General features: G+C 49.7%; 1 protein-coding gene across 1 annotated transcript; it reads left to right on the top strand.

Moving 5' to 3' along the window:
- Positions 1–508: 508 nt before the first annotated feature.
- SDHB (succinate dehydrogenase complex iron sulfur subunit B) lies at positions 509–12,372 on the top strand. The gene is made up of 8 exons (XM_068916228.1): positions 509–734; positions 3,164–3,309; positions 4,682–4,767; positions 7,015–7,151; positions 7,455–7,571; positions 9,855–9,956; positions 10,148–10,270; positions 12,152–12,372. The coding sequence occupies exons 1-8, from the start codon at positions 669–671 to the stop codon at positions 12,227–12,229; spliced, it is 855 nt and encodes a 284-aa protein (XP_068772329.1). The 5' UTR covers positions 509–668; the 3' UTR covers positions 12,230–12,372.
- Positions 12,373–12,697: the final 325 nt, after the last annotated feature.

Raw genomic sequence — 12,697 nt, forward strand, 5'->3', positions numbered from 1 at the left:
CTTGTCTGCACTGTCCTGGTCTCCTTTATGCCGCTCCAGGGGCAGTGTCTTCTTTCAGTGGCAGAAAGCAGGATTTCCGCCCCAAAAGCGGGGGGCTCTGAAGCAATGCTCCCGTTTTCCCTTGGCTCTGGGAAACAGAGTGCCCTCAGCCCCTGGAGAGCGGGCGAAACCCAAAGGCAAAGGCGTTAAACCCTGGTGGTGCCTGCGGCCACCTGCCCCCTTGGGAAGCAGCCGCTGTCCCAACAGGGTGACCGGCCTCTCTGGCGCCGGGGGCAGCCAGGACATTTGGGTGAGGGAAATCAGCCATAACTCGACACTGGCGGGCAGCGAGAGGGGTAAAAGCCAGAGCCCAGGCGCCCCCGAGAGGGGGGCGGGCTTTGGGCACCCCCTAAAGAAGGGGAGGCCCCGGCCGCCTGGAGGCCCCAACATGGCGCCCGCCGTGCTGCAGGTCGTGCCCCCTCTCCCGCCCCCGCCGGCCCGGGCCACACCCAACATGGCGCCCGCCGCGCGCCGGCCCGAGCCACACTCAACATGGCTGCCCACTGACCGCCACCGCCACCGCCACCACCCTCCCCCCCGCGCGCCTCTCCCTCCCGCACACACCGCCCACTCTCTATGATCCGGGCCGTTATTTCCGCTCCCGCGGCGGAAGCTGCGCCAGCGCTAAGATGGCGGCGGCCGTCGTCGGAGTCTCCTTGAGGCGCGGCGTCCCGGGGCGGCTGCTGCTGCCGCCGGTGGGCGGCCGGGCCGGGGGGCTGGGGACCGCCGGGGGGAGGCGGGCTGGGGGGGCAGGACGGTCTGAGGGAGAGCCGGGGGGGGTGGTGGTTTGGGGGGGGGAGGCGACGGTCAAGGGGGGGTCTGGTGGGCAGGGGAGGCTGCGAGAGGCTTGGGAGTGGGCCAGAGGGGGTGGAGATGGGGCTGGGGGGGCAGAGGGGTTGGGAAGGGGGCTAGGAGGGTCTAGGGGGGCTGGAGGGAGGTGGTGGGGATGGGGCTGGGGGGGAGAGGGGGTGGGAAGGGGGCTAGGAGGGCCTGGGGGGGCTGGAGGGAGGTGGAGGGGATGGGGCTGGGGGGGAGAGGGGATGGGAAGGGGGCTAGGAGGGCCTGGGGGGGCTGGAGGGAGGTGGTGGGGCTGGGGGGGAGAGGGGGTGGGAAGGGGGCTAGGAGGGCCTGGGGGGGCTGGAGGGAGGTGATGGGGATGGGGGGGAGAGGGGGTGGGAAGGGGGTTAGGGGGGCTGGAGGGAGGCGGTGGGGAAGGGGCTGGGGGGAGAGGGGGTGGGAAGGGGGCTAGGAGGGCCTGGGGGGTGGCTGGAGGGAGGCGGTGGGGATGGGGCTGGGGGGGCAGAGGAGGTGGGAAGGGGGCTAGGAGGGCCTGGGGGGGCTGGAGGGAGGCGGTGGGGATGGGGCTGGGGGGGCAGAGGAGGTGGGAAGGGGGCTAGGAGGGCCTGGGGGGGCTGGAGGGAGGCGGTGGGGATGGGGCTGGGGGGGCAGAGGAGGTGGGAAGGGGGCTAGGAGGGCCTGGGGGGGCTGGAGGGAGGTGGTGGGGATGGGGCTGGGGGGGCAGAGGAGGTGGGAAGGGGGCTAGGAGGGCCTGGGGGGGCTGGAGGGAGGTGGTGGGGATGGGGCTGGGGGGGCAGAGGAGGTGGGAAGGGGGCTAGGAGGGCCTGGGGGGGCTGGAGGGAGGCGGTGGGGATGGGGCTGGGGGGCAGAGGAGGTGGGAAGGGGGCTAGGAGGGCCTGGGGGGGCTGGAGGGAGGCGGTGGGGATGGGGCTGGGGGGGTAGAGGAGGTGGGAAGGGGGCTAGGGGGGCCTGGGGGGGGCTGGAGGGAGGCGGTGGGGAAGGGGTTGGGGGGGCTGAGGGTGTGGGAAGGTGATTTGGGGAGGGCTGGGGGGGCTGCGGACTGGTGGGATTTGGGATGGAGAAGGTGGGAAGGTGATTAAAGGGGGCTGAGGGTGTGGGAAGGTGATTTGGGGAGGGTGGGGGGGGCTGAGAGGGGTGGGAAGGTGATTTGGGGAGGGTGGGGGGGCTGAGAGGGGTGGGAAGGTGATTTGGGGAGGGTGGGGGGGCTGAGGGGGGTGGGAAGGTGATTTGGGGAGGGCTGAGGAGGACTGGGGGTAGGAAGGTGATTTGGGGAGGGCTGAGGGGGCTGGGGGTAGGAAGGTGATTTGGGGAGGGCTGGGGGGGTGAGGTGGGGAGTGGTGGGATCTGGGGTGGGAAGGTGCCCAGGAAGGGCCTAGTGGGGGCAGGAAGAAATAGGGAAGGGTCTTGGGGGGGGGGGGGTTAGAGGCAGGTAGGGGGGGATTGAAGGGTGGCTGGGGTGTGTGGGAGAGGTTGTGAAGGGGTTTGGGAAGGGATTGGGAGATAAGAGGGGCAAGATGGTCTGTGAGGGAGTCTAGGGGGAAGCTTGGGGGGGCAGGTGGCTTAGAGAGGGAAGGAGCTTTTGGGAAATGCTGAGAGGGGTTGCTTGTTGGCCTGGAGCGGGGCAGTGACGAGGCTGGGAGAGGCTCCAGGGTCACGGAGGCAGGAGCAGGCAGGGGTTGCCCTTTAGTTGTAGGGTTGTCTTCCCTGTTCCGTGGGGGAAGAGGGAGCCCAGGTCAGAGGGGGTTGTGCGTGCCACAGCTCCTGTGGCCCCAGCAGCTTGACGAGGATACCTGGTGCACTCCTTGGAGTCTGGGCTCCTGTGGCAGGGAGGCCCCTCCTGGGTCTGTGGGCTGAGTCAGAACCAGGCAGCAACCTTTATGAAATCCTTGTTTGAAATGTGATGCTTGTTTGGCTTGGAAGGATTTTCAAAAAGCTGTACAAGTCCTTTTGCTAACCCTGCAAGTTGGGAGTGACTCTTGTTACTGAGCTGTGTCCATTATTGCAATGTACAAAAGCATTGGAGATGAAGTTGTATTTATGTTTGTGACAGTTTGCTTTGCAGTTATCCCTTCCTTCATAGGAGCGTTGGTAGCTTCACATAGATGTAGGTAGGGGTGATGCTCCCTAGAGTCATTTCCTTTTCTTCAGGATGGGGATAGTTCTGAATTTGCGGAAGCTCAAATGCAAAGTCAGTGATGGAACCTGCATTTCTTGCCCTGAAGCACATAGCATCTAGTTATTTTCTTTCCCAGTTGAAAGATACCTGGAAGGATCTAAAGGCTTGTTTACTTCTGTTTAAATGCAGATATGTCGGGGAGCACAGACGGCAGCTGCAGCCGCCCCAGCTTCGCAAGCAGCACCACGTATCAAGAAATTTGCAATCTACAGGTGGGATCCCGATAAGCCCGGGGACAAGCCTCGCATGCAGACTTATGAAGTGGATTTGAATAAGTGAGTATATCTGTTTAGAGAGAAGGTTCTTTAGCTTAGCTGGCGGGCAGATTTGTCAGGACTGTTTGTGCACACTGATTATCTAACAAACGATAGGAGAGGGAGGCTTAGAAGCATTTGAGCAAACAGCTGAAGGTGTCAATGCTTTTATTGGGCTTCATGGCCACTCTAACAAGGCTTTAGCAATCACTGAAGTGGTGCCTCAGTCGTGTTACAGAGCTGCTTGTCCTTGGTGTCGGTGCGACCTAATGTTACTTGCTAGTAAAAGAAATCTTGCTCTGACCATGTGGGGTTATTTCAGCTACCTGTTGGTTATATAGGTCCAAAGCATGACAAATAAAACTCTATCATGACAGCAAATGTCATAATAGCTGTCTCCCAACACTGCAAAATGGTAGCTTGATTTTGTGACTTCTGTGAGGCTTTACCTGTGTCCCTGACTCGTGCTGAAGTCTCAAACGTGTTCATAGTTTTAATATGCTCTATTTATGTGGTGAATTTGGGGGTAAGTTCTGAAAGAGAACCATGGTTTAAGTGTAACTCCCAGTCCCAGACCTGGGAGACAGGATAGAGGCTTTATAAACTCTTCTCATAGTTTGCTTGACAATAAATCACTTTCATAGTTTGCAGGTCATAATAAACTTATAGTAACTGCTTGCACACTTTGGTGTAGCCGTCACCAAGAAAGCTCTTGCTTTTCCACAATTCTGCAGAAGGCTGCAGTCTTTTGTGCGGAATAGAAACCTTCACATGAGCACACATGCCTTGATTTCTTTGAGCTCCAGTTACTGCTGTGCGCTTGCCAGAGGAATTCACCTCAAGCCCATTCTGAGATCTTCAGATACAAAGCACACACCTCTCTGCTTAAGAAGCATGTGATGGAGCGCTCAAGCTTTGCTGCTTTGTGGCTTGCACGGCTTAATAATTTCTGGGTGTTGCCTTGTCTGCCATGTATTACATTACATAAGTTGTCTGAGATTGTTTTTGTGTGCGTTATTGCCTCTGTTGTGACTAATGATGACAGGCAGGCTTGTCAAAACCTGACTTAAAAGGAGAGAACTGGTAGCAAGGCACTTGGTGAGAGTTCTCGGTTCTGCTGTCTGAACCCTGTACAGCTGAGCCAGATCTTCAGGGCATGAGCAAAAGAAATTGCTTCTCTTCCACCCTGACCCTGGAGCTGGTGTGCTGAGGCTAATGCACTACACTGCTGATCAAGCAATATGTATCTTGTGTGGGATTAGCCAAAAAGAAATTATTTTTAGTTGGAGTTAAGATGAAAGTCCTTACGGGTGCTTCTTAATGGGGTGCCAGAGAGACAGCATTGGGGCAGAGGGGAATTATAAAGGTTCACCGACATTGTTTTCTGTTATAGATGTGGGCCTATGGTACTTGATGCTCTGATCAAGATAAAAAATGAGTTGGACTCCACTCTGACCTTCCGCAGATCGTGTAGGGAAGGTAAGAGGGATTTTTCAGTCTGCTAAACTGAAAATTGTTCTTGAAGGGCATTTGTTGCCCAAATAAAAGCTAAAGCTGATGGTGTGCATGTAGCTAGCGGAAAGCTTCAGGATAGACCCCAATGTACTGCTCTTTTCTTCCAGATGTTGTGTATGAAATACCTCAATGAATTAAGTAGTGCAGTTAGAGCTCATATTCACAGGTCAAATTCACATAACACGGAGGAGCTATAAGCGGTGTGTTTAAAGAGCTCTAGTCGTTCCTGTTTCCATCCTAATGCTATTGATCTTGCTGCCCTCAAGTGAGAGACTCTGAAGGCGAATCTAGCAAGAGAGGTTCTAACAGCAAAATTCTGAGGGGGGAAAAGGTGGTGAATGGGAATGAATTGTAAGGGCTGCTTCATATAGTGCTGTTGCTGAAGTAACTATGGACACAGTTGGAAGAGAATGACTTCTGGGAATAGCTTCAGGAATCTTTTCTGGCCCTTCAGTCAAGGAAAATGGTTGATGAGGAAAAGGCTGTCAGGGTGTCTTACATTACAGACCTGCTGGCCGGTTCTCAGACCAGTACAAATCAGCCTGTTTGATTAATTGCACCCAAACTTTCCAGTCTGGGTGATTTGTCCCTATAACAAGTCAAAATTCATGGGAAATGTTGGTGTGCTGACCTTGAGGTAATTGTTGCCAAAATGCAAAAAGGGAGGATGCTTTTATGGGATGAGTTTTTGATCTGATTAGGTGGATTTTTGAATACTGGAAATTCAGGTGCAATTGTCCGACGCATAAAAACGTCTTTTTCCTAGAACTAAATGGAAAATGCTCTTTAAAATGCAGGTGCTTCCTGGAGAATCTGCATAACATGTGGAAGCACTTTATACAGTGTGGTTGTTTTCAGTGTCTGATATTTAGATAGCACACGTTGTTCCTGAGCAGAAGAAATAATTCCCCTGCATGGTTTTCTCTGGGAAACAGAAGTCAGTTTTTCAAGCTGGGCTGGTCCAATCTTGTCTCTTTCTGCCACACAGGAAAACCTCTGATCATGTGTCCCTATTGCTTATTTGTGGGCTCGTTTCTGCAAACTTCAGTTGTCCTGGTTCCCCCTCTGGTTGACTGGAAAATGCTTGGAACAGTTTCTTAGATGGGAGGAATAACCTTGTGGGAGTGCCAGTCTCTTTATCCCTCAGTGAGGGGGAAAGATGTCTAGGCAACACGTTGGGTGCTGAGGAGGACTAGCTCACCACTGTGAGGAGCAATAGCTTTTCTGTCTGACATGCATCAACCAGTATTTGTCAAATCCTCTGAATTTAGGGTTACCTCCTTTCAACATTTGTCTTACTAATATAGTGCCTGTCGCATGTGGCGATCTGAATTGGATACCTGAGCTCTTCACCCAAGTATTGTCTGTGACAACTCTGTGATGTTTTTTCCTGTAAAAGCTAGAATGTTACCTTGCACTTTCCTTGGCTATATCTGATCCCTGTGTTACTGGGAGGTCATTAGCAGTGTCGTTTAATCTATTTGTTATGCTGTATATATGCTGTTTGTTGTTCTCTTATGCTGCATACGTGCTGTTTGTTCTATGAGTCTCTGTCCTCTCATGTTTGAAGACTAATGAATTCAGTTTATGGCAGAATTGTCTCCTGCTGCAGAAGGTACAGGAAGAAGTTTGTGTCTTAGGAACTTCATTTTATGTTCCCACCCTTTAGGGATGCTTTTGATCGCAATTGTAGAGCTGCTGGGGGAAGCGTCTGATTCCCATGCTGTAATCTCAGTGTTAGCCATTTCAGAGCAGTGCAGCTTTGTTTCAAACATGGGAACAAAGCTGCGTGCATCACAAACATGCTTGATGAGTTTTTCCTACAATGACCTGTGCTCTTTCTTTCCCCCTGCACTAAGTAGCATCTAAAGTGACATGTGATGTGAAAGCAATGAGCTGTCTGAACCACTTCTCTTCCACTGAAGAAGCAAGTTTGGCATTGGCAGTGCGTTTAGACTTTAAATAAAGAACATGGAAGTCGCTTTATTTAAATAGCAGTACATTTAGCCCAGTGGCAGCTTCTGACGTTTTCCTTGTCACGTACAGAGGTTCTTGAAGACAGCAAAATGGAAGATAGCCTAAGGGCTAGTTTGGGGCAAAGAGGATCTATTCCCAAGTAGAATAGGAGGGTATGCATCCTACATCCAATGTTTTTTCTCTCTGTCTCTTTTTTTTTTTTTTTTTTTTTTGTTTCCTCCTCCTCCCACTCAGGCATCTGTGGTTCTTGTGCTATGAACATTGCTGGAGGAAACACACTGGCCTGCACCAAAAAAATTGACACTGATCTCAGCAAGATCACTAAAATCTACCCTCTCCCCCACATGTATGTGGTGAAGGATCTTGTTCCAGTGAGTATCTGCCAGGGTCAGTTTGCGGCCACGGGTCACACCGTTCCAGATAACAAGGGGTTTGGGTTGAATCAGAAAGGAATGATGTGAGGGATGGTGACAAAAGCAATATTCCACAGTTTGCATCTTATTTCTGTTGATGCTTTCTGGAATGGGTGGATTTGAGCTCCGCAGCAGCGGTTAAATCTATTTGTATTTGGAGGAATGTGGCAGGTTGATGTACAAGATAATGTTTGCTGTTTGAATGATAGCGGATGATAGATCAACACGATAAATGTACCCTCTTTGCCTTTTGAATCTTAGGACTTGAACAACTTCTATGCACAGTATAAATCCATTGAGCCTTACCTGAAAAAGAAGGATGAGTCGAAACAGGGCAAGGCGCAGTACCTGCAGTCCATAGAAGACCGTCAGAAACTGGTTATTGCTTCTTTTCTACCATCGAAATCCCTTCCAGATAAGACCTGGGTTAAATGTTAACATGCAGTAGCTGTGCTGTTTCATCTAGTGACAGAGCTGTCTGGTATAAAACTTGATGTGGGTGGAATCTGCTCCCTGAAACAGGGAGCGTGTCTGCATTGCTAGGGGTAACACTTGCTAACAAAATGCAAAACACAGCTGTGGTGGGTACTCTGACCTCATTTCCACTCTTTGCACTGCAAAACTGCGTGCGTCTGTAAAAACATTGTGAAGGGTACAGTCTTGTAATGCTCCCGTGGAGATAAGGCACTGCAGTTTATACCTGGATAAAGGCTGTCAAGCTTGGTGCTATGCTTGTCTGATCTAGCAGAAGCACAGTTAGCAAAACTATCCCGTCCCTACTTGCTGGGTGTTACAGCCCTAAAACTAATATTGAAATCTAAACTCTTTCGAAGGTGAAGACACAAGCAAGATGCTGTAGTCTTGCTGTTGGTGCAAGTCTTTGGATGTCTATCTTGAATGCTGTGTTATTTTGGGGGGAGTAAGCTTCTGAGGGGTTTGGTGTTGTTGGCTCAGAGTCGGTGCAGAAAGCCAAAGACTGTCTGAACCAGTTGAACAGCTGGGAGATGGACAGGTTTTTAAAAGTTTATATTACTGGTAAGTTCTCATCTGGATTTCCTTTGCTGCCACAGTAAGTATCATTAAATCAAAGGGGTCTCTTTTGCCTCTGACCTGTCTTGGTGGATCCTTCGATACAGCTAGGCCTGGGCTCTGCTGCGGTGCTGTTGCTGACCCGACTCAAAGTGGGCAGGCAGACCAGGTTTTGGTAAGAGGTATAAGAGGGCTGCATATGAACAGCAAAGAGGAAGATTGGTTAAAGGAGACTTATTGAAAACATGCAAGCTGACAGTCTGATTCTTTACAGCAATCTTCAAAAGTTTTCCGTTATTGCTGTATTTGCCGTGAAGCTAACGTCTGATGATTAGACTTGTCGTGTGCCCGAGATGTCAACAGCACCATGCGACTAGTGCTGTGATGTCTTAACAGCCCCAGGATTTTACAGTTAGAAAGAACTTCTATCCAAGGGCAAAAGATAATTCTCCTGCAGCCCTTCATAATGTTATCTGAGGGCATGGGTAAACTCTACAAGGACTCCCTTCAGATGCTTTTTGTAAAGCAGCATCCTTGAAATCTTTTTTCATTTAAGTAAAAATAAGTGAACCTGAGGTTAGTTGTGAGCACTATACTTGAATCTTTCTGACGTTTTTTTTTCTCAAGTTTCTCTTTCTTTCGGAATAGCCTGTATGCATGAGAAACAGTGGTTGGACAGAAGTCACTTGAAAAACTCCCCCCTTTTCCTTTAAATTATCAATAATTTGAGGTGTTACAATTAGAAATAAGACAAGCTTAGAGCAAGAAGGCATTTCCAGCCTAACTGTCCTTTTGTAAGTCTTCCAATATATATTGAGGCAGCCGCTCTAATGCAGTGGACTTGGTACAAGCTTGGAGGAGTTCTGGCATGTATCTTCCTAAACTAAACTCGATGAGACTGTTGCCCCAAAAAGCAACACTCAGGAATATAGCTTAAGCCAGACCGGACTCTGCTTTCCTGACCAACCCTCATGTTAAATAGACTTGGGAGACCTCTGCTTTTTGGAGTTTAACTGTCTTTTTGTCTGGTGTAACTTTCACGTAGACCTGTTTCTTTTCTTCAGTGGCCTGTGTAAGAAGGCCTTCATCCCCATGAAAAGGGCACAATGGCTAAAGACTTTCACCATTGCTGTTCTGTAAGTGCTTGGGGATCCTCTCACAACGCATGATAAACTGCAAGTTCTTTACTTCCTCCCTAGGCTTTTTGGCAGACTTTGGTCTGTCTTCTCTTCTGTAACGTTGCCCTGAATCGTTAATCAGGTACATGCAGATTCCTTTCCTTGGGAGCTTATTGGGACAAGCTGGAAGCAAGCAAGGCAGGAAAATTGAGCAGTTCTCACGTTTTTCTTCAGTGTCTACTTTTTCTCCTTGTCATTCTAAAGAACCTAGTTAGTACATGGGTCGAGAGCGGAGGATCATGTGTCTTGTTCCAAAAGACCCGCTTATAGGAATTACTTTCTGCAAACACCAGAAACGGTTCTTCGGCATAAGGTTTTCAGAGCTGCTCTGTTGTGTCGAGACAGTGGAGGTGAAGGTGGCGAGGGAAGCATGTGCTTGTGTAAATCCCCTTTCCAAAAGCTTTCCTCATCGGTTTGTGGCGTGGCTTGACTGTGGTCTCCCGCCCGTGTGCAGGACGGACTCTACGAGTGCATTCTGTGTGCCTGCTGCAGCACCAGCTGTCCCAGTTACTGGTGGAACGGGGACAAGTACCTGGGCCCTGCGGTACTGATGCAGGTAAGGACAGATCCCCTTTGTCACATGGGACCTCTAGAAGCAGTGCACGTATCTGCCAGTACACATGGGACAGTATTACCCAGTCCCAATCCTGAACCAAAAGTCCTAAATTAGGCGTTGCTTTTCATATATCATTTTGATTGCAACGCCTCGAAGAAGGATGTGGTGTGTCAAATGACACTGACTTTCAGGCCTACCGCTGGATGATTGACTCCAGAGATGACTACACAGAGGAACGCCTGGCACAACTTCAGGACCCGTTTTCTCTCTACCGTTGTCATACCATCATGAACTGCACAAGGACTTGCCCTAAGGTACGTATCCTTCCTGTGTGTTTCCCTCCTGGGGTTACCAGCATGTTTGCAAGCACCCTGTTTGAAAGCTTTTTCAAAAGAGGGACACTGCCAGAAGTGCTATGGGGAAGTCAGTCCTGTGTGAATCCGATTGATGTTAGCATTATAAGTAATATGCTTAACCACAAAGCAGTTCTACCTTAAACCCCAGTGGTAACAAGAATCTGTGGTGTGTTGTGCAACTTGTGTAATGCAGATTTTCAACACTTTGGGGGTAAAAGATGTATGCTAAGGTCCTGACAAAGAGGCATTTCCTGGATGATCTGTTTTCTCTGGTATTTCTAGTGAAAACTGAGCAAGCTTTTTCCTAATCAAAGCTGCCTTACTCCTCATCTCGCAATGATCTTGTTCCTGTTCTGGGGCAGATAATCAAGCTGCATTTTCCTACCAGCTGTTTTAGTTTCTAGCTGGACTTTGGTTGCACCTGGTGACGGAGCAAAATTCTTCTCAAGCTGTGAAAATAATATGAAGGCAAATATTTGGTTCAGCAGATCACAGATGTGGGGAAAATGAGATGCTTGAGATCTGGATATGCAGGTGTTTGACAGAAACACTGCATGCTCATTTTGTATATTAGAAGGTGAATCACTGGCTACACATAACTGGCCTTTTGTATGGGGAGCTAGCTCATGATCTGATAGCTCAGCTAAAGGTGAAGATTCAATCTGAAGATTTAGCTGCTGACTGTACGTATGAATGCCCATAATATAGTGAAATAGCACACCAGGGCTTGGTTCCTCAAGTAGGAGAGACACTTAGGGATAATAACATGTTTCCAGGCACATGCTCTAATCCTGGCTGTTGTTTTGATCAGCTTTGAAAGACTGCCTGGGGAGCTCTGCAACAGGGCAATTTCCTGTTCACCCTCTGTCCCGCAGTGCTGCTGCGGTAATGATGGTGACGCCATCGCAGGGCACTTGTGATCCCCTCTCTCATTTTGAGATTAGGCATGCTTAGTTTAGGAGCAGCGCTACGGGATTGATTAAGGGCTTTTGCAATGTGATTGGTGTCTACATAACATAAAAACTCTTGGAAAGCTGGGCAGTTTGTGTGTGAGGAGCACTTTTACGTTGTGACTTAGTGCTGTTGTCCACTTCCCTAGTGTCCTAGTTTTTTTTCCCCTACTCTGAAGTATAACGCAAGCTCTTGTAACGTTACTGTGAAGCTTTTATGAGGCAGTTTCCTGCCTCCAGAGGTCATCTCCAAATACACCTAAAAGTATCGAGTTCAGTCCTGCTTGAACTTTATTAGAGTTTCTGTCGCTCAACCACTAGGTCTTTTTTTTGATCCGTGAGTTGCTGATTAAAACGAGTCCTGCCTAGTCAAATGGGTATTTGTCTTAAAACAGTGGGGAGTGCTTCTGGTTCAGCCTCCAGGTAGAGGCAGTAAGGTTTGCAACAGGATCCTTTCTGTACGGATATTGCCCCGGACAAGGAGTTGAAGCATTTGTGTGCTCTCGCTCCAAGGCTTGATGTCCAAGTTGCGCTGGCTCCCTGCTGGCACAGCATGGCTCTAAACTCAGTCTGGCTCGCTCTTTCCTTGTGTGTTGAGGCTGGAGGACGCTAAATCTGCATCTGCGCGCCTTATCCAAGGTGTCTGCATACCGTGATGCCCATCCTACCTGGAGCAGGCTGTTTAGAGCTGTACCCTGCCAGCATTGCAAGGGAAGCACAATAGTAGACTAGACTCCAGCTTCTAAAAATGGGTGCTGCGCACTTACTTTGCCAGCTGTTTTTAATGAAGACTGGCATATTTGTGAGCTTGTTATGTTTGCTGTGAGAGGCAAGGGGGAGGGCACTCTGGGCTGATTTCCAGAGCAACTAACTGGACTCTCTCTTTCAGGGTCTGAACCCTGGCAAAGCAATTGCTGAAATCAAGAAAATGATGGCGACGTACAAAGAGAAGGCAGCCACTGCGTAACGCTCTTCCCTAGGTGGAGGAGTAACATACAAACGTGCTTTACCTGAAAGTAATTTATATCTGATTTTTAAAAAAAAATAAGGTTCCAACAGGGAGTTTGTTTCCATAGATTTGCATGTACAATAAATACTGTAAAGAACAAATCAGAGTTGCTACTTCATTAACCATATTGAACTAACGTCTCTCTCTGCCTCTTGGGTGATGGGGTATATTTGCAGCTAGAATCCCAAACTTGTCTGGTTTGTAGTTTGGGCTGTGTTTAAAACCTAGGGTTGCCTCTGAGGCTCTGCTGTGGGATGGAGGAACCCACTGACTACTTAGAAGTCATCGCACAGCAGAGGTGAATCAAGACAGTTGTTATTTAATGACCCTTATCCAAGTCAGTTAAAGGGAATACGGGTGTGTGGGGAGGCCTATAAAGCAAAAGGCACTGAGGTGATTAGCAAGAAGAAAATGCTGGTACTGCTT

This window comes from Struthio camelus, chromosome 21 (genome assembly GCF_040807025.1).
Source record: "Struthio camelus isolate bStrCam1 chromosome 21, bStrCam1.hap1, whole genome shotgun sequence".
Lineage (NCBI taxonomy): Eukaryota > Metazoa > Chordata > Aves > Struthioniformes > Struthionidae > Struthio > Struthio camelus.

Excerpts from the sequence above, each read along its gene's own strand:
- SDHB (XM_068916228.1), top strand. The coding sequence starts at position 669 with ATGGCGGCGGCCGTCGTCGGAGTCTCCTTGAGGCGCGGCGTCCCGGGG. Across the intron at positions 9,957-10,147 it reads GCCCTGCGGTACTGATGCAG|GCCTACCGCTGGATGATTGA; the intron begins GTAAGGACAGAT and ends ACTGACTTTCAG. Across the intron at positions 10,271-12,151 it reads GCACAAGGACTTGCCCTAAG|GGTCTGAACCCTGGCAAAGC; the intron begins GTACGTATCCTT and ends TCTCTCTTTCAG.